At 41.4% G+C, this 27361-nt stretch overlaps 2 protein-coding genes and 1 long non-coding RNA gene across 5 annotated transcripts in view; 1 reads left to right on the top strand and 2 right to left on the bottom strand.

The window, feature by feature from the left end:
• The window catches only part of LOC133541782 (uncharacterized), a 15116-nt gene extending 6020 nt beyond the window's left edge, over nt 1–9096 (top strand). Inside the window, exons 2-3 of the long non-coding RNA XR_009803979.1 lie at nt 8375–8594; nt 8661–9096. This is a non-coding gene — a long non-coding RNA (uncharacterized LOC133541782). The remainder of the gene's footprint in view (nt 1–8374; nt 8595–8660) is intronic.
• On the bottom strand, nt 336–26335 carry si:dkeyp-69e1.8 (uncharacterized protein LOC100001340 homolog). Of its 2 annotated transcripts, XM_061885365.1 has the most exons (4): nt 26163–26281; nt 25788–25927; nt 8792–8837; nt 336–1666 (listed from the first exon to the last, which is right to left on the bottom strand). In XM_061885365.1, exons 1-4 carry the CDS (start codon nt 26185–26187, stop codon nt 633–635), a joined length of 1245 nt encoding a protein of 414 aa, XP_061741349.1. In that variant the 5' UTR covers nt 26188–26281; the 3' UTR covers nt 336–632. The 2 variants fall into 2 exon arrangements, with proteins under 2 accessions (XP_061741349.1, XP_061741350.1); XM_061885366.1 differs by lacking the exons at nt 336–1666; nt 8792–8837 and adding an exon at nt 14043–17579 and having other exon boundaries at nt 26163–26335.
• hmgxb4a (HMG box domain containing 4a) overlaps nt 26308–27361 on the bottom strand; it is a 30984-nt gene continuing 29930 nt past the window's right edge. For both annotated transcript variants that reach the window (XM_061885363.1, XM_061885362.1), the window contains exon 13: nt 26308–26848. In XM_061885363.1, the coding sequence (XP_061741347.1) occupies nt 26804–26848 (45 nt within the window). In that variant the 3' untranslated portion in view covers nt 26308–26803. The remainder of the gene's footprint in view (nt 26849–27361) is intronic.

Raw genomic sequence — 27361 nt, forward strand, 5'->3', positions numbered from 1 at the left:
TAGAAAATGACTATATCGTGATATTCGAGTATATGTTCTCATAGAGTTGCTTTTAGCTGCGAGCATTACACTACATGCGTTTCACACGTCTGTCCTTCTCACAGAGACGTAAAACAAGCGCACCTTCTTACATACGTCACATTCTGTCGCGTCTGTAACGTCACACGCTCTCGCGGAGCAAAGAGGTAGCGGCATTGGCAAAGTTAGCTGTGATGAATCTGGTAATAAATGAAGGAAAATAGTTGATTCTGTTACGACTGGTTGGCATAGTGATGCCAAATTGGTCCCTTCGTGGATGCGTCGGCATGAACACAGCAACGGTAAGTTTAAATGATTTGTTACACTTAACAAAAACAGACTATGAACAAAAACACTGGAGAAAAAAGACAAAAATAAACCAAGGGCGCTAGCATGAAAGCTAGGAATAGAAAATACAAAAACTATACTTTGCACGAAAGACACAAAAGAGTAAACAAAAAACATTCAGCATGAAATCTGGAATATCAAGTGGCTTAGCGTAAGAGCTAGCAAGAAAATACATACGGGTAGTAGACAGTCGTGAATGTTGCTCGAAGGCAAATTAGAGTCCCAGAAAGAATAACGAAAAGGGACGGGCTTAAACAGGGGAGTAATCAAAAAGTGACAGGTGTGCAGAAACCGTGATTAGCAGGTGGGATCAATGAGCAACCATGGTGACTGACCAAACAGGAAGTAAGAGTGTAGAACAACAGTGATACAACAACTGGTAGTATAAACCATATGTGGTGATCCAAGTAGCGGATCGCAACAGTATCCCCCCCAAAAAAGACAGATTCCAGATGTCCAAAAAAAACAGAAAAAACTTGAACCCCCTCCCCACAACAAGACAGTCCACAGAAGAAGGGAGGGTGGAGAGAGGCCATGGCAGAGGGTCGCCAGGTCGCATGTCCCCGAATCCACTGAGGACAGGCAATGTGGCGGCGGCGTATGGAACGCCGCTGCCGAATGAGTTTTGGTGGGCGACCTCGAAAAGGCCACATCAGCGGCCGACATGGAGGAGGGCGACCTCGCAGAGGCCACATCCGTGGCCGACGTGGTGGAGGACACTTCAGCACCGAAGTCATAGCAAACGAGGGTGCGGGGACTGAAGCAAAAGCAGGCCTGAGTGCAGCAGGCGAAGAGGAAGCGGTTGCTGCAGCCGAAGCAGATGGAGTCATCGTTGTCGTGTAGACAGGTGCAGGTGCTGCAGCCGAAAAAGGCGTCATTGGCGGCGTAGAAGCTGCAGGTGTCGTCGGCGTCGTGCAAGTCGCGGTAGTCATCGGCGGCGTGGAGGCCGCAGGAGTCATTGGAGGCGTGGAAGTCGCAGTAATCATGGGCGGCGTAGAAGCCGCAGGAGCAGTGGGCGGCGTGAAAACCGCAGGAGCCGTGGGCGGCGGGAAAACCACAGGAGCCGTGGGCAGCGTGAAAACCGCAGTAGTCATCGTCGGAGTGACTGGTGTAGACTCCAGCCTCGTGGTCAGTGCCGGTGTGGGCTCCAGCCCCTTCGTCGGCAGTGGATGGCGGCGTGGAGCTGGTACTGGTGCTTGGCGGCGTGGAGCTGGTAGCGGTACCTGTCGTGGTGCTGGAACCAGCATTTGTCGAGGAGCTGGTACTGGAGTGGGCTCCAGCTTAGGAACTGGAGTTGGTGCTGGCGTGAGAACAAGCTTCGAGTCAGTTTCTGATGCGAGAACCAGACTAGAGCTAAAAGAGGAACATGGACTTTGACAGAAACTAAGACAAGGACTAGAACTATCAGTCGGAATAGAGCGAGGGCAAGTAATAGGGCATCTACTAGGACTACGACTTAGTTTACGAGTCAGACTAGCACTAGGACTGTGATGAGGACTAGGACTAAGACATGACTTAGTGCATGGACGGAACACTGGTGGAGGAGGTCTAGGTGGCTGTTGAGGATTGACCGGGGGAAACACAGGTGGAGGAGGTCTACAAGGCCTTTGAGACTTGGCCGGAGGAAGAGCTAAGCGGAATACAGGTGGCGGCGGCCTAGGAGGAGCTAGCGGTTTAACGGGCCGAAAAACAGGTAAGGGTGGCCTCATAGGAGGTTGCGGTTTGACAGTTTTAAGAACAGGTAGCGTCTGCGCTACCTCCGCAACACAGCTATAGGCCATAGTCCCCCCCTCCAGACGGGAATCCCAGACCCGTTCCCTGTGGTCAGGGACTGTCCATAAGGGAGGGTGGTGGGAGGTTTGGAGGCCGGCAGACTCCTCCCCTGTATATTGTCCAGAGTGTCCCTTTGAAAAGGGAGAAAAAACCTTGGACTTGGGCAGAGAATGAGGTTTAAACAGTGGGTTAGAAGAACTAGGTGACTGAGGTTGACTAGAATAATAAGAAAAAATATCCTGATACTTCTTTATATTATTAATGTTAATGTCATTGGAAAGTTGCTGAAAAACAGGTTCTTCAAAAAAAAGTCATCGTTTATGATGTCATCAGCGGAGGACGGGATTGCGACACCGGGGGGCGTCGACGAAATGACGTCATCAACGGCGGACTCTAGTTGGGAATTAGCCCAGTCGGTAAAACTGTTAGCAAACTGTGTTATTGGGTCCCCAAACAATGGTGTAGGGGTCTTGTATGCTGACTGTAGGTTGCTGTGTTCATGATGAGGGAGACATGGAGTGGAATAGTCACTGTCGCGAGACAAAGCCATTCCTTGCGGCTAACGCCTTCGCCGACGAGCACGAGCGTTTCGGGAAGGGAAATCACCGAACCCGGAAGCATCGATCGGAACCAGGTTTCCCTCCAGGTCCCACATCATGCTGTCGTCTGGATTGCATCGGATAGTTTCAGCCTCCATCGCTCCATCTCCTCATGGTTGCCAGACGCGAAGGAACTTGTATTTCTTGCTGGGACTCTACTGTTACGACCGGTTGGCATAGTGATGCCAAATTGGTCCCTTCGTGGATGCGTCGGCATGAACACAGCAACGGTAAGTTTAAATGATTTATTACACTTAACAAAAACAGACTATGAACAAAAACACTGGAGCTAACAGACAAAAATAAACCAAGGGCGCTAGCATGAAAGCTAGGAATAGAAAATACAAAAACTATACTTGGCACGAAAGTGGTGATCCAAGTAGCGGATCGCAACAAATTCCCAAGAAAAACAGCAGGGGGTCCATCGTCTGGCGGTGGTTTGGCTTCAAGCAGAAAGCTGTTGACCAGACAACTGTAATATGTCAAGTATGCGGCAAAAGCGTTGCTACAAAAAGTAGTAGAACTGCTAATTTGTCATTTTTAGCATCATTTGAAAAGTCACCTGCTAGAGAATGAAGAGTGCTTAAAACTCCGCATAACAACACCCAACAAAATGCCGAAGCAACCATTTCCACATCAACACCGTATGAAAAAAATAGTCAACAACAGAAGGAGATAATGTCTGCAGTAACCTACCACATAGCGAAGGACATACACTATTTGATTTTCTATTATGCAGCTCATTTTTATTTGACACTAATTGAAATATCGTGTGTGACATCATGCACAAAAGTGCACTTTATTTGTTTTACACTATTGTAGTGGCACTCTGTACAAAAAGTGCACTTTAATATAGTGATGTTTTGATATGTCATCTTAGTGACATCATGTACTAAAGTGCAGTAATAGCTTGTTTTAAAATGTCTCTGACATTCTTGCCCTTTCTGTTTTGGAAATGACATGAATGTTTGTGCCACTGCTTAATAACTGTTTAATAAATACAGTTTTCAATCAATCAATCAATCAATGTTTACTTATATAGCCCTAAATCACTAGTGGTTTTGGTCAATTAACTTAGTTGTGATTTCCCTCTGCATGAAAGTTTAAAATGAGCATATATTAATGCAGTATGAAGAAGAATGTTTTCATGTAGACACATAGAATCATCATACTGCTGTGATTATATGCATCAAATGTTCATTCAAGGCTAAGGCAAAATATGGAAATATATATCGTGTATCGTGACATGGCCTAAAAATATTGAAATATTAATAAAAGGCCATATCGCCCAGCCACTTTTTTAAATTCAATTGTGAATGAAGAGTCATCTCTTAGACTTTTCAAGTGTGTTGTGAGGTCGTTCCATTCCTTTATCGCGTTATACGATAAGGCTGATAGTGCAAAAGAAGTTTTACATCTGTCTACGCTACACCGCCCCTCCTGCTGGAGGCTCGCGTGGTTCACAGCAGATGTAAAACTGGACAAAGTGCTTAAGTGGAGCTGGTGCAGTAGTATTGGGATTCAATAGGCCATTCATATTGATGCTGATATTTGAATATTTGGCTATATTTTTGGAGAATTGATTAATTGATTGATTGAAATGTTTCAGTATATTGCACAGTACAGTACATATTCCGGACAATTGACCACTAACTGGTAACACCCGAATAAGTTTTTCAACTTGTTTAAGTCGGGGTCCACGCTAATCAACTCATGGTAGAATTAAACAGAGACGGCGATGTTGTGGTATTACCGTCAAGGTTTTTGAGCGATTGTATGTGCAAAGTTTCCAATGACCTCCGTGTTCTGGACAATGTGCTTAAAGGGGAACATTATCACCAGACCTATGTAAGCGTCAATATATACCTTGATGGTGCAGAAAAAAGACCATATATTTTTTTAACCGAATTCCGAACTCTAAATGGGTGAATTTTGGCGAATTAAACGCCTTTCTGTTTATCGCTCTGGAGGTGATGACGTCAGAATGTGACGTCACCTAGGTAATACAGCCGCCATTTTCATTTTCAACACATTGTAAACATTGGGTCTCAGCTCCTGTTATTTTCCGTTGTTTCGACTATTTTTTGGAACCTTGGAGACATCATGCCTCGTCGGTGTGTTGTCGGAGGGTGTAACAACACTAACAGGGAGGGATACAAGTTGCACCACTGGCCCGAAGATGCGAAAGTGTCTGCCACCAGACCCCCATTGAATGTGCTGGAGTGTAACCACATTTTACCGGCGAGGACAGACATGGCACAGAGATGTATGGATAACCTGCAGATGCATTTGCAACGATAAAGTCAACGAAATCACAAAGGTGAGTTTTGTTGATGTTGACTGCCAGCTAATCGATGCCAACTTGCTATGCTAATTGATGCTAACATGCTATTTACCGGCGGTGCTAAAGCAGACATGGCACAGAGATGTATGGATAACCTGCAGATGCATTTGCAACTATATTACGTTTCCTTCCTCCCACATTTAATGCGAAAAAAAAAACACTTACAAATCGACGGATTTAAGTTGCTCCAGTGTCACAAGATGCGAAAGTCCTGATTGTTTGGTCCGCACATTTATCCGGCGATGCTAACGCAGCTATTCGGCCATGCTATGGCTATGAATAGCGTCAATAGCTATTCGCTCAATAGCTTCAGTTTCTTCTTCAATACTTTCATACTCCAACCATCCGTTTCAATACCTGCATAATCTGTTGAATCGCATAAGCCGCTGAAATCCAAGTCTGAATCCGAGCTAATGTCGCTATATCTTGCTGTGGTATTCGCAATTGTTTGTTTACATTGGCAGCACTGTATGACGTCACAGGGAAATGGCCAGTGTCTTCGCAGAGAGCCGAAAATAAGGCACTTTAAAGCTTTATTTAGGGATATTCCGAGACCGGTCAAATTTTGAAAAAAACTTCAAAAAATACAACAAGCCACTGGGAACTGATTTTTATTGTTTTTAGTCCTTTTGAAATTGTGATAATGTTCCACTTTAAGTGGCTCTGGTGCAGTGCTATTTAGGATTCGATGGGCCATTTGCATTGATGCTAATATTTGAATATTTGTCTATATTTTGGGAGAATTGATTGATCGATTGAATTTTTTATAAGTATATCGCACAGTACGGTACGTATTTCCGTACAATTGACCACTAAATGGTAACACCCGAATAAGTTTTTCAACTTGTTTAAGTCGGGGTCCACGTTAATCAACTCATGGTAGAACTAAACAGTTATGGCGGTGTTGTGGTTTTCCCGTCAAGGATTTGGAGCGATTGTTTGTGCAAAGTTTCCAATGGCCTCTGTGTCATTTTTCCTGATAGTTGTTAATATGAATATTACAAGTATTTTTAGTGCGTCTCCCCTGGGTCCAAAGTGACCACCATGACTGCTCCGGGGCGTCTGGTGATCTGTGCAAGCCATCTCCGAGCATAACCTAAATACAAAGGCGTTCATATATTTCCGCCATAACGCCTTCCCTACCTAAGACGGAGTATATTTGGACAGGTTGTGTATTATATACATTCCCTTCGAGGTGCCATTTCTTAAAGGGCAAACACTGTACTCCAGGGGTGTCAAACTCAAATACAGAGTGGGCCAAAATTTAAAACTGAACAAAGCCGCGGGCCAGGGTTGAACAAATTAAGCTTTTAATAGGGACCCAATCAAGTTTTGCATTGAACAAGCAAGGCATATATAACTTTATTGTGACATTGAAAATCGAGTTTCAAATAATAATTATAATGATTAAAAAATATCAATGGCATAGCAAATATAATTTTAATAACAATTGAATGCCTCTTTTCTTCTATTTGCAGCCTTCTGAGGTAAATATAAAAATAAACTCTTTCCACAGGCTAATAATAAATAAGGTGTGGTTTGTTTTCCCGTGGTGCAAATCGACTGGACCGGACATGGCGTGAAGGTACCGACATCTTTTAATTAATCACTCAAAAAGTACCAAACAAAAGGACGCGCACTAGGCGGGGAACAAACTTAACGCAGGAACAAACGAAAGGCGCTCTCAGCAGAGGTTCAAAACTTGGCTAACAAAACAAAACTAACACATAAACAGACTACACTTACTGTGACGTGAAAAGCATGAAACTATGTCAAGAAGTGAGCAATCAGGAGTGTGTAGAGGGTGATGTCGCCAGGCTGACTGCCTGGCAACTACAGGCTTAAATAGTGCTGTGGTGATTAACAGGTGCATGAGTCCAAATGAATCAGGTGCGTGACATGAGGGCAGGTGAAAACTAATGGGTTGGCATGGTGACAAAACAAAGTGCGTCAAACAGAACGTGACCACAAAACATGACATATATAACTTAATAGTGCAAAATCAACTTCCAAAAAACAAACGAAAAAACATCAATGGTATGTTAAATAAAATTTAAATTAAAAAAATAATGCTTCTTTTCTATTTGCAACTTTCTGAGGTAAATATCAACAATAACTTTTTCCACAGGCTAATACATTTGAAAATAAAATAACAATGAGGTGGGCGTGGTTGGGAGCGGCGGGGTTTGGTGGTAGCAGGGTGTATATCGTAGCGTCCCGGAAGAGTTAGTGCTGCAAGGGATTCTGGGTATTTGTTCTGTTGTGTTATGGTGCGGTTGTTCTCCCGAAATGTGTTTGTCATTCTTGTTTGGTGTGGGTTCACAGTGTGGAGCATATTTGTAACAGTGTTAAAGTTGTTTATACGGCCTCCCTCAGTGTGACCTGTATGGCTGTTGACCAAGTATGCCTTGCATTCACGTATGTGTGTGTACAAGCAGCATATATTATGTGACTTGGCCAGCAGGCTGTTTGTATGGAGGAAAAGCGGACGTGACGACAGGTTGTAGAGAACGCTGAAGGCAGTGCCTTTAAGGCACGCCCCCAATACTGTTGTCCGGGTGGAAATTCGTGAGAATGGTTGCCCCCTGAGATTTTCTGGAGGAGCACTGAACTTCGGGAGTCTCCCGGGAAAATCGGGAGAGTTCAACAGTAACTTTTTCCACAGGCTAAGACATTTGAGAATAAAATAACAATGAGGTGGGTGTGGTTGGGGGCGGGGTGCGGTGTTTGGTGGTAGCGGGGGTGTATTTTCTAGCGTCCCGGAATAGTTAGTGCTGCAAGGGGTTCTGGGTATTTGTTCTGTTGTGTTATGGTGCGGTTGTTCTCCCGAAATGTGTTTGTCATTCTTGTTTGGTGTGGGTTCACAGTGTGGCGCATGTTTGTAACAGTGTTAAAGTTGTTTATACGGCCACCATCAGGCTGTTGACCAAGTATGCCTTGCATTCACTCGTGTGTATACTAGCCACATATATTATGTGACTTGGCCAGCACGCTGTTTGTATGGAGGAAATGCGGACATGACGGCAGGTTGTAGAGAACCTTTAAGGCACGCCCCCAATATGGTTGTCCGGGTTTGAAATTCGGGAGAATGGTTGCCCCGGCGGGCCAGCTCTAACGTTAATTGGATATTGCCTCATGGGCCAAATTAAATTACACGGCGCACCAAATTTGTCGCGCGGGCCAGAGTTTGACACCCATGCTCTACTCTATTCTGGATGTGTAATCCCTGACAATAAAAAACTGTTTAGCACCAATTTTCCTTGACTTTTCTCTTTTTTTCTTGCACTTTCAGACACACATCTGGAGGACAGATGTGGAGTCCCAAAGCTTGGGTCTCTGCCTCGCTCGTCCCCGTGTCATTTTCCCTCTCTCTCTCTCTCCCTCTCTCTTTGGGAAACATGAGAGCCGGGCTAATTCCCCCTCACTCCCTCCCACAAGGCCGGACCACCCACATTCGGAAACGCCTAGCTGTTTCCCGAGGAAGAGCCCGGAGCCCAATGAGAAGGAGAGATGTAAGGATGGTTTTAGCAGAGTATCAATTACATCATTGTAGAAGTCATAACCTGCTATTGTGTCAGGAGGAGCGTCTGGCAGCGTGCACCAGAAGTCCTCTGTGGAGATTATGTAGCGCACACCGCAGCCATCTTTAGACGCTCGCCATCCTCCAGTGAGTTGCCATCACCAGTAAACACCATCAATCACGACTTACCTTCTGACTTGACACCGCTGGAGTCCATCACCCTAACCTTGGTGACCTGAAAGAAAAATAACATTTACTTACAATCGAGTTCGGTTTTCACACGGCCCAGCATTGCCTCAAAAATTTTTTCATAGACCATCTTGACTATCATGTGGCTACAAACATGACGTCCCCATTTTGCCTGCGTGTAGTTCTGCATAATTGATATAATATAGAAAATGTATATATGTCCATACAAGTATATACATATGTATATATATGTATGCATACATATTAGTATTGTATTTGTATTATAATATGTGTGTGTATATATATATATATATATATATATATATATATATATATATATATATATATATATATATATATATATATATATATATATATATATATATATATATATATATATATATATATATATATATATATATATATATATATATATATATATATATATAAAATTATAGACCATCTTGTTTATCATATGGCTATTTTGCCTGCGTATAATTCCTCGGTGCCCGAATGGATTGCAAAATATAGAAAATGTTTATGTTAATATGTGTAGATATGTATGTATGTATGCATATATAAATGGTAAATGGGTTGTACTTGTATAGCGCTTTTCTACCTTTAAAGTACTCAAAGTGCTTTGACACTACTTCCACATTTACCCATTCACACACACATTCACACACTGATGGAGGGAGCTGCCATGCAAGGTGCTAACCAGCACCCATCAGGAGCAAGGGTGAAGTGTCTTGCTCAGGACTCAACGGACGTGACGAGGTTGGTACTAGGTGGGGATTGAACCAGGGACTCCCAAATTGCGCACGGCCACTCTCCCAACTGCGCCACGCCGTCCCATATATGTATATTATATTTTTTTGTTTACATATATATTTTAATAGTATTGCATTTTTTTATATATATATTTGCTTTAAAATGTAATATCGGAAATCATTGGTATAGGTTTCAAAAATATCAGTATCGCTTTTAAAAAAGTGAAATATTTGATTTTTTTAAAAACGCTGCTGTGTACATGGACGTAGGGAGCGACAATCAACCTTAAAGGCGCTGCCTTTGCGTGCCGGCCCAGTCACATAACATCTACGGCTTGTACACACACACAAATGAATGCAAGCATACTTGATCAACAGCCATACAGGTCACACTGAGGGTGGCCGTATAAACAACATTAACACTTACAAATATGCGCCACACTGTCAACCCACACCAAACAAGAATGACAAACACATTTCGGGAGAACATCCGCACCGTAACACAACATAAACACAACAGAACAAATACCCAGAATCCCTTGCAGCAATAACTCCTCCAGGACGCTACAATATACAAGTCCTCCTTTCTGTCCAATACCACATGAAAGTGGTTGCTTTTTGTCATCTTATTTGTCCGCTTGTCCTGTTTGGGGTCGTGGGGGGAGCTGGAGCCTATTTCAGCTGAATTTGGGCGGAAGGCGGAGTACACCCTGGACAAGTCGCCACCTCATCGCAGGGCCAACACAGATAGACTGACAACATTCCAATTTAGTGTTGCCAATCAACTTATCCCCCATACTCCTTTTTATACACTTTACAAGAAATACATTGGCGGCAAATTCCGCAGCTTGCTAGCTTGTGCGCGGTAGCTCTCTGAGACTCTTATTTTGTTAGCGCAAGTAGGATGAAGTAGCACTTTTTTGTAAAGACAGCAACTCAGTCTTTAGGCTTTTGAAATAAAGTGTTTCTCGTCTTCCTGTTGGTCGTTTTTTTCTTAATAATGATCTGGCAGCAGCCAGAGTCACCTTACAAGCCCCTCGAGTGCTGTGAATGTCAATCAAGTGACCAAAGTGACTTTTTTTTTTTGCCTGGCTGGCGATAGACTGACCCGCCATCGACCGGTAGCTCGCCATCGCCCTAATAGGCACCCCTGGCCTACAGCAACACCTTAGTTACTTGCTGGCAAGGTTCAAATCTGATGAACAAACAAAATGTATTTTTGACAGATTGCCGAAGGAGAAGTCCCATAGTTACATTTGTTTCTGTTTTTACTCAATGTTTTATGCTTTGTATTAAAAAAAATATGGAAAAAAAAAACTATATTGATTAAAAACGTAACGGTACTGTGGAGAGACGGAGCCGACGAGCCGACAGCAGGCTAGGACAAACAGCGGTCCTGCCCAAGATGGCGGCCAGGAGGCGGAGCATGCAGTGGAGCGGAGAGGTGGGGCACGCCTGGAGCGACACTGCAGCCATCAGAGTCAGGTGTGTAAACGACGCACCTGCTCTCAATCCCTGCATCTTCTGCTGCAGCATAAAAGGGAAGAAGGGGGAACAATCGTGGCAGAAGTAGGAGAGGAAAACGAGAGCGACCCAGAGGAAGATGAGCCCCTGCGGAAGACGCAGCCACCGGCCACCAAGGCACGCCGAGATGAGCAGGGAAGGAGGTCGTGCTAGAAATTGGCGCGACCGACTGGAACGAAAGCATGTTTATTGCAACAATAAACCAGAGTGAAACCTGCTACAATGCGTCTTGCATCGATGGTCACTGCAACTCACACGATGACGGCTGGAGACCTGTCACAGGTACTTATTATGGATCAAATGTTTTTGTTCATATTGTGTGTGTGATTCAGCTGCCACCCTATTAATATGTCATGGAATATTAGTAGTATGCCACAAAGAACAGACAGTTTTAACTAGTTCCATATGGTCTCCTGCTGGCCCCACTAGGGACTGGACTCTCACTATTATGTTAGATCCACTATGGACTGGACTCTCACTATTATGTTAGATCCACTATGGACTGGACTCTCACTATTATGTTGGATCCACTATGGATTGGACTCTCATTATTATGTTAGATCCACTATGGACTGGATTCTCACTATTATGTTAGATACACCATGGACTGGACTCTCACTATTATGTTAGATCCACTATGGACTGGACTCTCACTATTATGTTAGATACGCTATGGGCTGGACTCGACTCTCACTATTATGTTAGATCCACTATGGACTGGACTCTCACTATTATGTTAGCTCCACTATGGACTGGACCCTCACTATTATGTTAGATCCACTATGGACTGGACCCTCACTATTATGTTAGATCCACTATGGACTGGACCCTCACTATTATGTTAGATACACTATGGACTGGACTCTCACTATTATGTTGGATCCACTGTGGACTGGACCCTCACTATTATGTTAGATACACTGCGGCCTGGACTCTCACTATTATGTTGGATCCACTATGGACTGGACGCTCACTATTATGTTTGATCCACTATGGACTGGACTCTCACTATTATGTTAGATACACTGTGGACTGGACTCTCACTGTTATGTTGGATCCACTATGGACTGGACTCTCACTATTATGTTAGATCCACTATGAGGTCCTCTCCAAGGTTTCTCATAGTAATCATTGTCACTGGCGTCCCACTGGGTGTGAGTTTTCCTTGCCCTTATGTGGGTTCTTCCGAGGAGGTCGTAGTCGTAGTGGTTTGTACAGTCCTTTGAGACATTTTTGATTTAGGGCTATATAAATAAACATTGATTGATTGATTGATATGTCGTGGAATTTCAGTATCTTTGATTCAACAAATAAAGGGTTTGTATGTTCTCTATATCCAACATTATGTACTATTCTAACTGATCTTTTTTGTAACACTGTTAGTGAATGAAGTGTACTTTTGTAATTATTCCCCCATATTTCTACACAGTAACTCAGATATTTAACACTAGTGAGCAGTAGAGAATATGAAGTGATTTTTGGTCTAGACCATATTTAGCTTTATTTATTATTGACGTGTTTCTTGCTTTCATATCATTGTTCCATCCGCCCATCATTTCTTTAATTTCTTCTTTTAATTATTCTTTAAATTCATGGAGTATTTTCTGTAGTACCCCTTCTTGATTCCCATCATGTCCTGTGTCCAGTCTCAAATCTTGGTCCCAGTTGTGTCCTGTGTTGGCTGACAGCGAGGGTTTCAGGATTTCAGTCTTTCCTTTAACTTTTGGCATCGCGGCATGTCGATGACGTCAGTGCCTCTTGTGTCTCAACGGCGGTTGCTTTATCAGCAGGTGTCACCAAATTTTTTGAAACCAAGAGCTACTTCTTGGGTACTGATTAATGCGAAGGGCTACCAGTTTGATACACACTTAAATATATTGCCAGAAACAGCCAATTTGCTCAATATACCTTTAATAAATAAATCTATATATTTAAAAAATGGGTATTTGTCATTCCGTCGTATATTCTTTTTCCTTTTACGGAAAGTTTTTTGTTGAGAATAAATGATGAAAAAAACACTAAATTGAACGGTTTAAAAGAGGAGAAAACAGGAAAAAAAAGAACATTTAATTTTGAAACATAGTTTATCTTCAATTTCGACTCTTTAAAATTCAAAATTAAACTGAAAAAAATGAAGAGAAAAACTAGCTAATTCGAATCTTTTTAAGAAAAAATTAAAAAAATAATTTATGGAACATCACTAGTAATTTTTCCTGATTAAGATTCATTTTAGAATTTTGATGACATGTTTTAAATAGGTTAAAATCCAATCTGCACTTTGTTATAATATATAACAAATTGGACCAAGCTATATTTCTAATAAAGACAAATCATTATTTCTTCTAGATTTTCCAGAACAAAAAATTTAAAAGAAATTCAAAAGACTTTGAAATAAGATTTAAATTTGATTCTAAAGATTTTCTAGATTTGCCAGAATAATTTTTTGGAATTTTAATCATAAGTTTGAAGAAATATTTCACAAATATTCTTTGTCAAAAAAAAATGAAGAATTAAATTAAAATGTATTTATTATTCTTTACAATGAAAAACATATTACTTGAACATTGATTTAAATTGTCAGGAAAGAAGAGGAAGGAATTTAAAAGGTAAAAAGGTATATGTGTTTAAAAAAACCTAAAATCATTTTTAAGGATGTATTTTTTTCTCCAAAATTGTCTTTCTGAAAGTTATAAGAAGTAAAGAAATAAATGAATTTATTTAAAAAAGTGAAGACCAAGTCTTTAAAATGTTTTCTTGGATTTTCAAATTCTATTTACTTTGTACAAAGAGAGCGCAGTCTACTGAAGTTAAATTCCATTGCTTTTGGGCGCCCCCTGGTGGCCGCGGGGCCCTAAACAAGCGCTTAGTTCACTTATGCCTTGGGCCGCCTCTGCCTTGATGATATTGATACCGTTTTCTAAATCCAGCATGTTTTCAAAAGTGTGTCATCAAAGAGAAACCAGGTAAATGGACTTTATTGACAACTTATTCATCCATTTAAAAAAACAAAAAAACAATGACCTACTAATGCAATGTGCGTCGGCACTATGCTAATGTTAGCATGCTGGCGTCATACCACTTTGTTAGCTGTTAGCTTAGCAATACATGAATAATAGCTGTTAAGCTTCGAAATGTTCAAGGTTAGCTAATTAGCTACACAATACATCGCTAGCTAATTAGCTTCACAATCGTCAGTTAATTAACTTCACAATATATCGTTAGCTCATTAGCGTGAAACACTGTTAGCTGGTTAGCCTCCCAATATGATAACTGGCTTTTGCTAAAATATATTGCTAGCTGATTAACTTTGATGATACATGGAAGTTATTATGTGGGTAACTTTTTTTAACACTGTACATTTGTGTTAACTAATTAGCTTTGATCATATTAATGTTAGCTAATTAGCTCAGTGGTACATCGCTGCTTTAGCTCTTAAATATATTTTTAGCTAATTAGCTTGGCAATATGATACATTAAGGCCATTAGCTGGTTAGCTTACAAATACTTTACATAATATCAATCAGCTTTGTACCACATTGTTAGCCAATTAGATCAGTATTAGCTACTTAGCTTTGTAATGCATTGTTAACTAATTAGCATATAAATGCATTAAGATTAGCTGGTTGGCTTCCTAATAGATTGTTTGCTAATTAGCTTTGTAACATAATATTGTTAACTAATTAATTAACCTCATTTATGGTAGCTGGTTAGCTCCTCAGTACATTATTAGCTAAATAGCTAATGCTATTAGCTGGTTAACTTTGTAATACTGTACATTAATGTAAGCCAATTAGCTCAGTAATACATTAACTAGTTAACTTAGTAATACAAATCTACTTAGCTAACATTAACATACTGCTGAGCTAATTGGCTAACATTGATATGTTATGCTAATTAGCTATCATTAATATATTACTGCACTGATTAGCAAACAATGTGTTATACAGCGAATTACCCAACATTGTGTTACTGATCTACTTAGCTAAGATTAAAGTAACACAATGTTAGCTAATTCGCTTCATAATAAATTATTTGCTAATCAGCTTAGTAATTTTAGTGTTAGCTAATTAGCATCATAACATATCAATGTTAGCTAATTAGCCGAGCAGTACAATAATGTTAGCTAATTAGCTCAGTGATCAATTAATGTTAGCCAATTAGCTCAGTAATACATTAACTAATTAGCTTCATAATACATTGTTTGCTAATTAGCTCAGTGATACATTCATGTTAGCTGGTTAACTTTGTAATACTGTACATTAATGTAGGCCAATTAGCTCAGTAACACATTGTGAGCTGATCTAATTTAGTAATACTTTAATGTTAGCGAAGCAGATCAATAACACAATGTTAGCTAATTTGCTTTATAATACATTGTTTGCTAATCAATGTTAACATTAATGTGCTGCTGAGCTAATTGGCTAACTAATTAGCTCTGTTATACATTGGTAGCTAATTAGCTCAGTGATAAATTAATGTTAGCCAATTAGCTCATTATAACAAATTAACAAATTAGCTTTGTAATACATTGCTAGCTAAAAAGCTAATGCTATTACCTGATTAACTTTGTAACTCTGTAGAGTCATGTAAGCCAATTAGCTCAATTAGCACATGTTAGCTAATTAGCTCAGTTATATATTTTTAGCTAATTAGCTCCGTGATAAATTAATGATAGCCAATTAGCTACGTAATACATTGTTTGCTATTTAGCTCAGTGATACGTTAATGTTAGCTGGTTAGCTTTGTGATTCATTATGTTAGCTTTGGGATGCATTATGTTAGCTGGTTAGCTTTGTGATACATTATGTAAACTAGTTAGCTTTGCGATACATTAATATTAGCTGGTTAGCTTTGCAATACATTAATGTTAGCTGGCTAGCTCTGTGATTCATTAATGTTAGCTGGTTATCTTTGCAATACATTGTTAGCTGGTTAGCTTGGTGATACATTAATGTTAACTGATTAGCTCTGTGATTCATTAATGTTAACTGGTTAGTTTTGTGATTCATTCATGTTAGCTGGTTAGCTTTGCAATACATTAATGTTAGCTGTTAGCTTTGCGATACATTGTTAGCTGGTTAGCTTTGTGATTCATTAATGTTAGCTGGTTAGCTTTGTGATTCATTAATTTTAGCTGGTTAGCTTTGTGATTCATTTATGTTAGCTGGTTAGCTTTGCGATACATTAATGTTAGCTGGTTAGCTTTGCGATACATTAATGTTAGCTGATTAGCTCTGTGGTTCATCAATGTTAGCTGGTTAGCTTTGTGATTCATTAATGGTAGCTGGTTAGCTTTGCGATACATTAATGTTAGCTGATTAGCTCTGTGATTTATTAATGTTAGCTGGTTAGCTTTATGATTCATTAATGTTAGCTGGTTAGCTTTGTGATGCATTAATGTTAGCTGGTTAGCTTTGCGATACATTAATGTAGGCTGGTTAGCTTTGCGATACATTAATGTTAGCTGGTTAGCTTTGCGATACATTAATGTTAGCTGGTTAGCTTAGTGATTCATTAATGTTAGCTGGTTAGCTTTGTGATACAATCATGCTAGCTGTTTAACTTAATAATACTTTAACATTAGCATTGCGATAAATTGTCGTAGTCTGACCACAGTGAAGGGACTACAAGGTGCAACATAAGGCATGACACATGATGGCGCTATCCGCACCACTTATCTATTTGGTCTTGTGGGTTTTCCTGCGGCCCACCTCCGTGGCCACCGAGCCCACGGTGGCCCCCACCATGCCCCCGAAGGGCCCGCCAACAAAGAGGCCCACCAGGGCTCCCAGCAGGGCCTCCCTCCTCACCAGCGTGGGCAGCCACAACACCCAGGACACCAAGGTCTCCCAGAAGCCCAGGGGAGAAGACGCATGAGGGGAGGACTCGGAGACGGCAGACAAAGGGAAAACCTGGTCCAGGGCCACGTTCAGGTCTCGCAAGCTTCTTTCTGCCTCTTCCCGGGCTTCCTCCATCTCCTCATCGGTCACGTCCAAGTCCTTCCTCCACTCTCTCACAACTTCCAGCTGCTTCTCCCTCAGTCGGTCCTCCACCTGCTGGTAGAGAGGACAGCGGAAGTGCTCGTCTCCGCTCTCCTTCACCGCCTCCTCCACCTTCTCCAGCAACTCCTCCAGGGCTCCCGGTTCTCCGCTCCGGCTCTCCAGGGTGTGATAGCGACCCCCGCATCTCTCCAGCAGCGCCTGGAGGTCCTTGCGCCACGTGAACAGGTAATCCTCCAGCTTCTCGTGCTCCTCCAACTCCTCCATGTTGGTGAAGACGAGGATGGTGTTCCTGCCTACCGCAGAGGGGCCCAAGACCTTCTCCAGGACATCCAGAGCTTGGCTCTCCCCGTCGGCTGGCTGGTTGACGGAGACACACAGCAGAAAGGCGTGCGGCCCCGGGCTGGAGAAGGCGATCAGGGTGGAGAAGTGACGTTTTCTCTCTTCGTGGTCGTAGTCTGAACTGAACCAGTCTGGACTGGAGACCACCAGCACCTAGGCAAACATCCAGTGGGGCACAAGACCATCATCAAGTATTACAGTAATACAATGTGAGCTAATTAGTTCATTTAACTCATTAATTGATTTAATTAAACTGCTTAGTGGCCAAGTGGTTAGACCAGGGGTCGGGAACCATTTTGGCTGAGAGAGCCAAGAAGCCAAATATTTTAAAATGTATTTCCGTAAGAGCCATATAATATATTTTTAACAACTAAAAGCGTGCATTTTTAAGTAAGACTAACCTTTCTAGAGTATAATAGGTCTCTTATTATTTGTAATATTGTTATTCTGAAGCTAACTGTGGAGGGGGCGTGACCTGCGGGCCTGCAGCGAAGCGGGGTGTGCCAGGACCGGCCTCAAAATCAGCGACAGGTGCCCAGATGGCCCACCTGGGCCTTGTTATCTAATCACCTGTCACTCTGTTATTAGCAGCAGCCAGGAGAAGAGACTAAAATCGCGACATTATATACTGTTTGCTAATTAGCCAAGTAATACATTGGTAGCTAATTAGCTTAATAATACAAACCTTTTAGCTAATTGACAAAAATACACTGAGGTTAGCTAGCTGGCTTCCTAATATATCAATGTTAGCTCATTAGCTCAGTACATCAATGATAGCTGGTTAGCTCTAAAACATACTTTCAGCATTCATATATTACTAAGCTAGTTAGTTATTAGCTGATTAACTTTGTAATGGCTCATTATAGGTTTGTAACAAGTTGATGTTAGCTAATTAGCTCAGTAACACATTATCTAATTAGCTTTGTAACACATTATTGTTAGCTATTTAGCCCAGTAATACATTGATGTTAAATAGTTAGCTTAGAAATACATTAGGTTTAGCTAATTAGCTACGTAACATAATAATGTTAGCTAATTAGCTCAGAACATTAAGAATAGCTGGCTAGCTCCAATATAAATCCAATATATTGGAGCTAAATGTTTAGCTAATTATCCATCCATCCATCCATCTCCTTCTGCCAATCCAAGGTCCTGGTCGCGGGGGCAGCAGCCTAAGCAGGGAAGCCCAGACTTTCCTCTCCCCATCCACTTCGTCCAGCTCTTCCCGGGGGATCCTGAAGCGTTCCCAGGCCAGCCAGGAGACATAGTCTTCCCATCGTGTCCTGGGTCTCCTACTAGTCAGATATGCCCTAAACACCTCCCTAGGGAGGCGTTCGGGTGGCATCCCGACCAGATGCCTGAACCACCTCAACTAGCTCCTCTCAATGTGGAGGAGCAACGGCTTTACTTTAAGCTTCTCACCCTATCTCTAAGGGAGAGCCCCGCCACCCGGCGGAGGAAACTCATTTCGGCCGCTTGTACCCGTGATCTTGTCCTTACGGTCATGACCCAAAGCTCATGACCATAGGTGAGGATGGGAACCTAGATCGAACGGTAAATTGGGACCTTTGCCTTCCGGCTCAGCTCCTTCTTCACCACAACGGATCGATACAGCATCCGCATTACTGAAGACGCCGCACTAATCTGCCTGTCGATCTCACGATCCACTCTTCCCTCACTCGTGAACAAGCCTCCGAGGTACTTGAAATCCTCCACTTGGGGCAGGGTCTCCTCCCCAATCCGGAGATGGCACTCCACCCTTTTCCGGGCGAAAACAATGGACTCTGACTTGGAGGTGCTGATTCCTATCCAAGTCGCTGCGGCCTTGGGTGTCCTGGTGCCACGTGTACATATAGACAACCTTATGTTTGTTATGGACAATCTGTGACGAGCAAAAAAGTCCAATAACAAAACACCATTTGGGTTCAGAGCCGAGCGGCCATTCTTCCCAATAACGCCTCTCCAGGTTTCACTGTCATTGCCAACATGAGCGTTGAAGTCCCCCAGTAGGACAAGGGGAATCACTTCCCAGTACTCCCTCGAGTGTACCCAAAAAGGATGGGTACTCTGAACAGCTGTTTGGTGCGTATGCACAAACAGTCAGGACCCGGCCCCCCACCCGAAGGTGGAGGGAAGCTACCCTCTCATCCACTGGGTTGAACTCCATCGTGCAGGCTTTGAGCCGGGGGGAAACAAGAATTGCCACCCCAGCCCGTCGCCTCTCACTGCCGGCAACGCCAGAGTGGAAGAGAGTCCAGCCCCTCTCGAGAGAACTGGTTGCAGAGCCCTTGCTGTGCGTCGAAGTGAGTCCGACTATATCCAGCCGGAACTTCTCCACTTCGCGCACTAGCTCAGGCTCCTTCCCCTCCAAGAGCTAGCTTATGTAAGAGAAGATCAGACCGCCAAGTACCCTGCCTTCTAGAGATGCGCGGTTTGCGGTCTCGTCCGCGGAGTCCGCGCATAAACCGCGGGTCGGGTGGTTGACATGACGAAAAAATTGATTTTAATTAGATTCGGGCGGGTGGCGGTTGAACCATCCGGAAATATTTGATATGCATGGTTTTGTGATCGGTATACTTTGCCATTCAAAGAGACATTTAAGACCCGTGTCATAAAGCAAAGAAGACAATTAAGAGACGCTATTATTCTCCTGAATGACTGCCGGCAGTCACCCAGATAATAAGTATTAGGGCGTGCTATGAAGTCATTGGCTTTGTCGCCCTCTACAACATGTACGATCTGCTTGTCAGTCCAGCATCATGTTGTGTGTGGCTTCCGCAGACACACGCACACGACTGCAAGGCATACAGGGTGACACAGAGTACACTAATGGTTGTGATATAAACAATTTTAACACTCTTAGTAATATGCGCCACGCTGTGAAGCCACACCAATTAAGAACGACAAACACATTTCGGGAGAACATCCTCACAGTAACACAACATAAACGCAACACAACAAATACCCATAATCCTTTGTATTCATGACACATCCTGACTATTTTATACACCCGCTAGCAGCAACCCCCCCGCCGCGTCGGTAAGGTGGGCGGGGTTGGGGGCGCGGGGGTGTAAAATATATTATGGTGTCTCACGGATACAAAGGATTATGGGTATTTGTTGTGTTGCGTTTATGTTGTGAGGATGTTCTCCCGAAATGTGTTTGTCAATCTTGTTGGGTGCGGCTTCACAGCTTGGCGCATATTAGTAAGTGTTAAAGTTGTTTATATCACAACCATCAGTGTACTCTGTATCACCCAGTATGCCTTTCAATCTTGAACGTGTAGTTGCGGAAGTTGCACACATGTTGCCAGACCAACAATCGGTTCGTACATGTTGTTGAAGGAGTCTAAGGCAATGGCTTCACTGCACGCTCATATTCTTGTAATCAGGATGAACGCTATTGGATAGCCGTGGGAACGTCAGCGGCTCCAATTGACTTCATTATTCTGTGAAACAGGTTTAAATAGCTCTGTGAGTGGTAAAGGCGGACAACCTCTGATGTATTTCAGCAGGCGGTTGGCGGGCGGGTACGGTCCTGATAAAATGTTGGTTCGGGTGACAAGCGGGTGGATGACGACTTTGGTGATGCAGATGCGGATGATATAATTGCCTATCATATCCGCGCATCTCTACTGCCTTCGGCTGCCGCCCAGCTCACATCGCATCCGACCTCTATGGCTGGTAAGCCCATTGGTGGGGGGACCCACGTTGCGTCTTCGGGCGGTGCCTTGCTCCAGGGTGAGGTGGGAGCTGTGACTTGTTGAAGGGTGGACTAGCAAAGTAAGATTTTCATTGTGCGGCAAACTGTCTGTTCAAAGGCTTACTGAAATGAGATTTTCTTATTTAAAAACGGGGATAGCAGGTCCATTCTATGTGTCATACTTGATCATTTCGCGATAATGCCATATTTTTGCTGAAAGGATTTAGTAGAGAACATCGACAATAAAGTTCCCAACTTTTGGTCGCTAATAAAAAAGCCTTGCCTTTACTGGAAGTAGCAGATGATGACGTCACCGGTGTGGAAACTCCTCACATTCTCACATTGTTTTTAATGGGAGCCTCCAACAGCAAGAGCTATTCGGACCGAGAAAACAACAATTTTCCCATTAATTTGAGCAAGGATGAAAGATTCGTGTTTGAGGATATTGATAGCGAAGGACTAGAAAAATAAATAAATAGATAGCTAAAAAAAAAGGTGATTGCATCGGGAGCGATTCAGATGTTTTTAGACACATTTACTAGGATAATTCTGGGAAATCCCTTATCTTTCTATTGTGTTGCTAGTGTTTTAGTGAGTTAAATAGTACCTGATAGTCGGAGGGGTGTGTCCACGGGTGTGTTGACGCCAGTCTCTGAGGGAAGTCGACGGCAGCTGCATGGACGGCGCAAGCTCCGCAGATCTCCAGTTAGAGGCGACTTTTTACCATAGTTTTCTCACCAAAACCTGCCGGTTGACAAGTGGTCGGGAGCCATGTTCGCTTGACCGCTCTGATCCATAGTAAAGCTTCACCTTCGGGATTTTTAAACAAGGAAACACTGTGTGTTTGTGTGGCTAAAGGCTAAAGCTTCCCAACTCCATCTTTCTACTTTGACTTCTCCAATATTAATTGAACAAATTGCAAAAGATTCAGCAACACAAATGTCCAAAATACTGTGTAATTGCGCGATGAGAAGAGACGACTTTTAGCCGCTAGTGGTGCTGCGCTACTATGTCCCCTCCAACTCAAGAAGTCACACGTACGCGTCATCATTCCGCAACATTTTCAACAAGAAACTCCACGGGAAATTTAAAATTATAATTTAGTAAACTAAAGCGGCCGTATTGGCATGTGTTGCAATGTTAATATTTCATCATTTATATATACAATCAGACTGCGTGGTTAACTTTGTAATGGCGGGTAATGTTAGCTAATTAGCTTCATTGTTAGCTAATTGGCATAAAAATATGTTTAGGTTAAAGCTAGTTAGCTACCTAAAACAATGTTAGTTAATTAGCTTGAATGTACAACTGTTTGTTTGCCTTGTTAGCTTCATAACATAATGTTAACTAATTAGCTCAGTATATCAATGGTAGCTTCTTAGCTCCAAAATATATTGTTAGCAATTTAGCTTAGTACTACGTTAGTGCTATTAGTGGGTTAACTTTGTAACGTCTAATTAGCTTTGTAAAACATGTTAGCTACTGAGCTCAGTAATATACTAATATTAGCTAATTACCTTAAAAATATATCAATGTTAGTCAATTAGCTGAGTAAGCCTTTTGAGACACTTGTGATTTAGGGCTATATAAATAAACATTGATTGATTGATGGATTGAATCCCTGCTTAGGCTGCTGCGCCCGCGAACCGGCCTCGGATAAGCGGAAGAAGATGGATGGATGGATGGATGGATGACTATTTGATTGATAATTCATTGTTAGCTAATTGGCATTTGAAATACATGAAGGTTAACTTCTGCGATTAGGTGGCTACTTGTCCAGGGTGTACTCCGCCTTCCGCCCGATTTTAGCTGAGATAGGCACCAGCGCCCCCCGCGAGCCCAAAGGGAATAAGCGGTAGAAATGGATGGATGGATAAAGGTTAACTTCCGAACACATTGTTGGATAATTAGTTTTAGACAATTAGATAAAACTAATTAAATAATTAGTTTTAGATAATTACCTCAATATTATGTTAATTAATTAGCTCAATACATTAATGATAGCTTATAAGCTCCTACATATTCATTAAAAGTGAAGTGCATTGCACCGCATACACCTATTGGAAGAACTTTGTCGCCATCTAGCGAACAAAATAAAAACTACAGTCAGGAGTTGAGTTTTCTGACAAAGAACATGGATTTCGGCTGCTAATGTGTTTGTTTGTTTTTAATTGGAAAGTAAATAAACATACATACATACATACACACACATATACATATATATATACATATATATATATATATATATATATATATATATATATATATATATATATATATATATATATATATATATACACATATATATATATATATATATATATATATATTTATATATGAATAAAGGTGGCGTGCATTGTACTGTATTGGAAGAACTTTGTCGCTCTCTCGCGGTGGCAATGAGAACTACACCAGGCAGTTGAGCTTTTTTGACAGAGAACATGGACTTCAGCTGCTAATGTGTGGATTTTATTTTTCATTGAAGGTATATTCTGCTCAAATAAAAATACTTATCAGGCTATTGGTTTCTTTGACTGGTTGATATTCTGTTAATTCCATAAAGATGAATAGGAAACGTAAAATACAACGCCTACATCGAAATATTGACTATAATGTGCACCATATGCTGAACCGCATGTGAACAATCTACTCATTAGGCAACATTTCAAACAACAACAATGAAAGATGACGTATGTGTTGTGGTTGGGTTTTTTTCTTAGTTTTTCTTTAATTTGTTGCACTTTTATTATTATTATTATTGTAACAAACAGTTCAGTGTCCCAAGTTACCAGATGTGAGGTAAGGAGGAGGGGTTTTGTCCCTCCAGAGTTGCCATAGGGCTTTGACGTAAGAGGTCTATGAGTGTGGTGTTGTGTAAAAACGATGATGCTGTGTTCCAAATTTAAGTTATTTACTGAAATTGAGTGAGCCTATGGCTTTGAACTTTTTCTATTATATAAAATCGATTCAAATTCGAATCGCAATTCTAACGTTGTGCGATTCAGAATCAATTCTCTTTTTTTTTTAAATCAATTTTTTATTTTTTTTTATCAATCCAACAAAACACTACACAGCAATACCATAACAATGCAATCCAATTCCAAAACCAAACCTGACCCAGCAACACTCAGAACTGCAATAAACAGAGCAATTGAGAGAAGACACAAACACGACACAGAACAAACCAAAAGTAGTGAAACAAAAATGAATATTATCAACAACAGTATCAATATTAGTTATAATTTCATAGTTATAATTTGCATAGCAGTGATTAAAAATCCCTCTGACATTATCATTAGACATTTATAACCCCTGGTATAGGCGAACCCAGGAAACTCTGCTACATTATTATTATTTTGCAATTTATTTATTTCTTTTAACTTTTTATTGGACTCCTTTTGCTATATTTTTTCCTCAATTTGTCGCACTTTTATTATTTTGCAATTTTGTAAAAACTTTTTATTTGACTCCTCTTAACGTATAACGTTTGTTCAGCTCATATGTTCTTTGTTGTTGTTTTTTTTTGCTATATGCTTTTCAACCTGTAAAGCACTTTGGTTCAATTTGGAAATTGTTTTAAATGTGCTACATAAATAAAGCTGCCTTGCCTTCCCTACGATAATAGCAAAAAAAGCCCCAAAAATGATACAGTTACGTCTAATAATACAAAGAACGAGATTCCTCTACAGAATCTCCTCTCTGGTCAACAAAAGCACCTTGAATATTCTAGCGGGAACTCTCATTCAACCCTTTTTTGATTACGCTTGCACCTCCAAAACCCTCAAATCTAGACTCCAAACACCCCAGAATAAGCTAGACCGGTTACTTTTAGACCTTCACTCCAGATCACACCTCAATCCAACCCACTTCTCCAAAGTGGGCTGGCTCAGGGTGGAGGACAGAGTAAAACAACTTGCACTGAGCCTGGTCTATAAAATCCGCTACACCTCTTTGATACCGAAGTACATGTCAAACTACGAATCGCCATAACCACAACACCAGGAGGAGCTCCACAAACCACGTTAAACCCAGATTCCGATATAACAAAGGGCTTAACTCATTCTCTTTCTATACCACTTTAATGTGGGAGTCACTCCCAACAGGTATAAAAGTAAGTGTATCTCTGTATTCCTTCAAAAACGCTCTAAAACAACACCTCCAGGCAACTTCAACACTTTACTAATACCCTCCTCCATTCACATCCCATCTCCCCGGATTATAAACAACTCAAATGTACTTCTAATGTATATACTTGTTCTTATGCTATCTGAACTCACTATGTTCTCTGCTAGCTGTACATATCCTACTAAGTCACACCTACACTGTTTCAATGTCCACATTTCTCTGTTGATGCAATTGTTGTTGACTGAAGTACTGATATCAACCAAAGCTCCTCATCCCAACCCCCGGATTGTAAATAATGTAAATAATTCAATGTATATACTATGATGATTAATTTGTGTGATGACTGTATTATGTTGATAGTATATATTTGTACCATGAATTAATTAACGTGGACCCCGACTTAAACAAGTTGAAAAACTAATTGGGGTGTTACCATTTGTGCTCAATTGTACGGAATATGTACCGAACTGTGCAATCTACTAATTAAAGTATCAATCAATCAAAAACATAAACACACAACACGTGTTTGTTTACCTGTCGTCCTGCAGCTTCTCCTCTGTGTTTACTGCAGCACTCACTTTCTCTGCCCTGCTCGCTGTCTTGCAGGCCCAGGATGCTACAGACCGTTGACCGTTGTCCCGCCGCGGTCCGGCCCAGCACCACCAGCCTGAGCTCTGCGCCACAACGACCATGTTGAACACCACAAAACACTTATTAAATACAAATTGACACTTTTACACGTCCTTAGTAGGTTAAGGTTGTCCTTAACGGTTGTTCTTAAGTGTGAAATAATAGAACCAGCGACCCTTTCGCTTCCTTATCGTCATGCGTGTTGACAGGAACTTTTCTTGCGCTGAAATAAATATTTGTCGTACAAGCGACATGACAGAAATGTTGACGCTTAATTACCTGTTTGAGGACCAGAAGACGCCATGTCGCCCTGTTGACTGCCTTATTTAGCGATGAAGCAGGCGTGGACACTTCCGCATTCCCGCATGATGACACGCCCACCGCAGCTGCTCTCTGATCACGTGATCTCGAACAACAAGACGCGTTAAAAATCAAACAAATGGTTTATTGGTGCTTTTGAATGCCTTTTTTTTTTTTTTTTAAATAGGAATTATTTTTGATCAAATGTAAAAATCAGCAAGGAGTGATATGTTTTCCCACAGTTTTAAAAGACAAAAAAATAGAATGACAAATATATTACCTTATGTTAATAGGTTAAAGGCTGCAGGTGTTTTTTTGTTTTTTTTTACAAGCAGACATGTACAAAAGCATCCACACACACACAGCATTGGAAGTTAAATTTCATACAAATCCATACTGTACAGGAACAATGAAGCTAAGCTAGGACTAAAATGTTTTTTTTTAAGTATAACAATGAAAACATTTATATAATAACAAGGTCTAAAAAATATATAATTTTAAAAACAGGCTAAAAATTGTTTTTCGTTGTGAAATCCTTTTTAGAGTCCAAAGGCGCTTTTTGTTGAGTCAGTCCTTTTCTGTTTGTTGACTTCTGAAAGCATCTTGCTGTGGTCCTTCATTCACAGCCCAGGCATGATGTAGGCGATGTTGTCCAGTGTGTTCGACTGGGGTGCAAAAAGATAAATTACTTACAAAATGCAATTTGAGACAAAACACAGCAGAGTGGGTCAACGTAACAACAACAACAACAATAACATAACGTGTATAAACGTGAATACCGTATTTCCTTGAATTGCCGCTGGGGCGTTAATTTAAAACCTTTTCTCACTCCTGCGCTTACCAAAGGCATGTGGTAAAAGTAAGCATGCGCTAATTATTTTAAAACCTCTTCTCACTCCGGAACTTACCAAAGGCATGCAGTAAAAATTTGAGTGAGATGTAAGCTTGGACCTTAAATCCTACTGAATAGCTCTTAATCTTCTTTCTTCATGCAATTTCAAATTATCGGTATTGAAATCAGCCTCCTCCATTTTGAAAATGATGACAGGAGAAGTGTCACTCGTGACGTCACGAGTTTGACCAGGCGGTAATACTAAGCATGCACTAATTATTTTGGGAAGCGAGTTTGACCCGGCAGTAATTCAAGGCAGGCGCATACTATATGCCCTGCGGCAACT

This window comes from Nerophis ophidion, linkage group LG23 (assembly GCF_033978795.1).
Source record: "Nerophis ophidion isolate RoL-2023_Sa linkage group LG23, RoL_Noph_v1.0, whole genome shotgun sequence".
Taxonomy (NCBI): domain Eukaryota; kingdom Metazoa; phylum Chordata; class Actinopteri; order Syngnathiformes; family Syngnathidae; genus Nerophis; species Nerophis ophidion.

Bases quoted from the DNA above. Each gene is read 5' to 3' on its own strand.
- si:dkeyp-69e1.8 (XM_061885365.1), bottom strand. From the start codon at position 26,187: ATGGCGTCTTCTGGTCCTCAAACAG. The intron at 8,838-25,787 runs GTAAACAAACAC...TTTTTCTTTCAG, and splicing joins GAGAAGCTGCAGGACGACAG to GTCACCAAGGTTAGGGTGAT. The intron at 1,667-8,791 runs GTAAGTCGTGAT...TTCTCACGCCAG, and splicing joins CAGCGGTGTCAAGTCAGAAG to CACCAACTCCAGTTCCTAAG.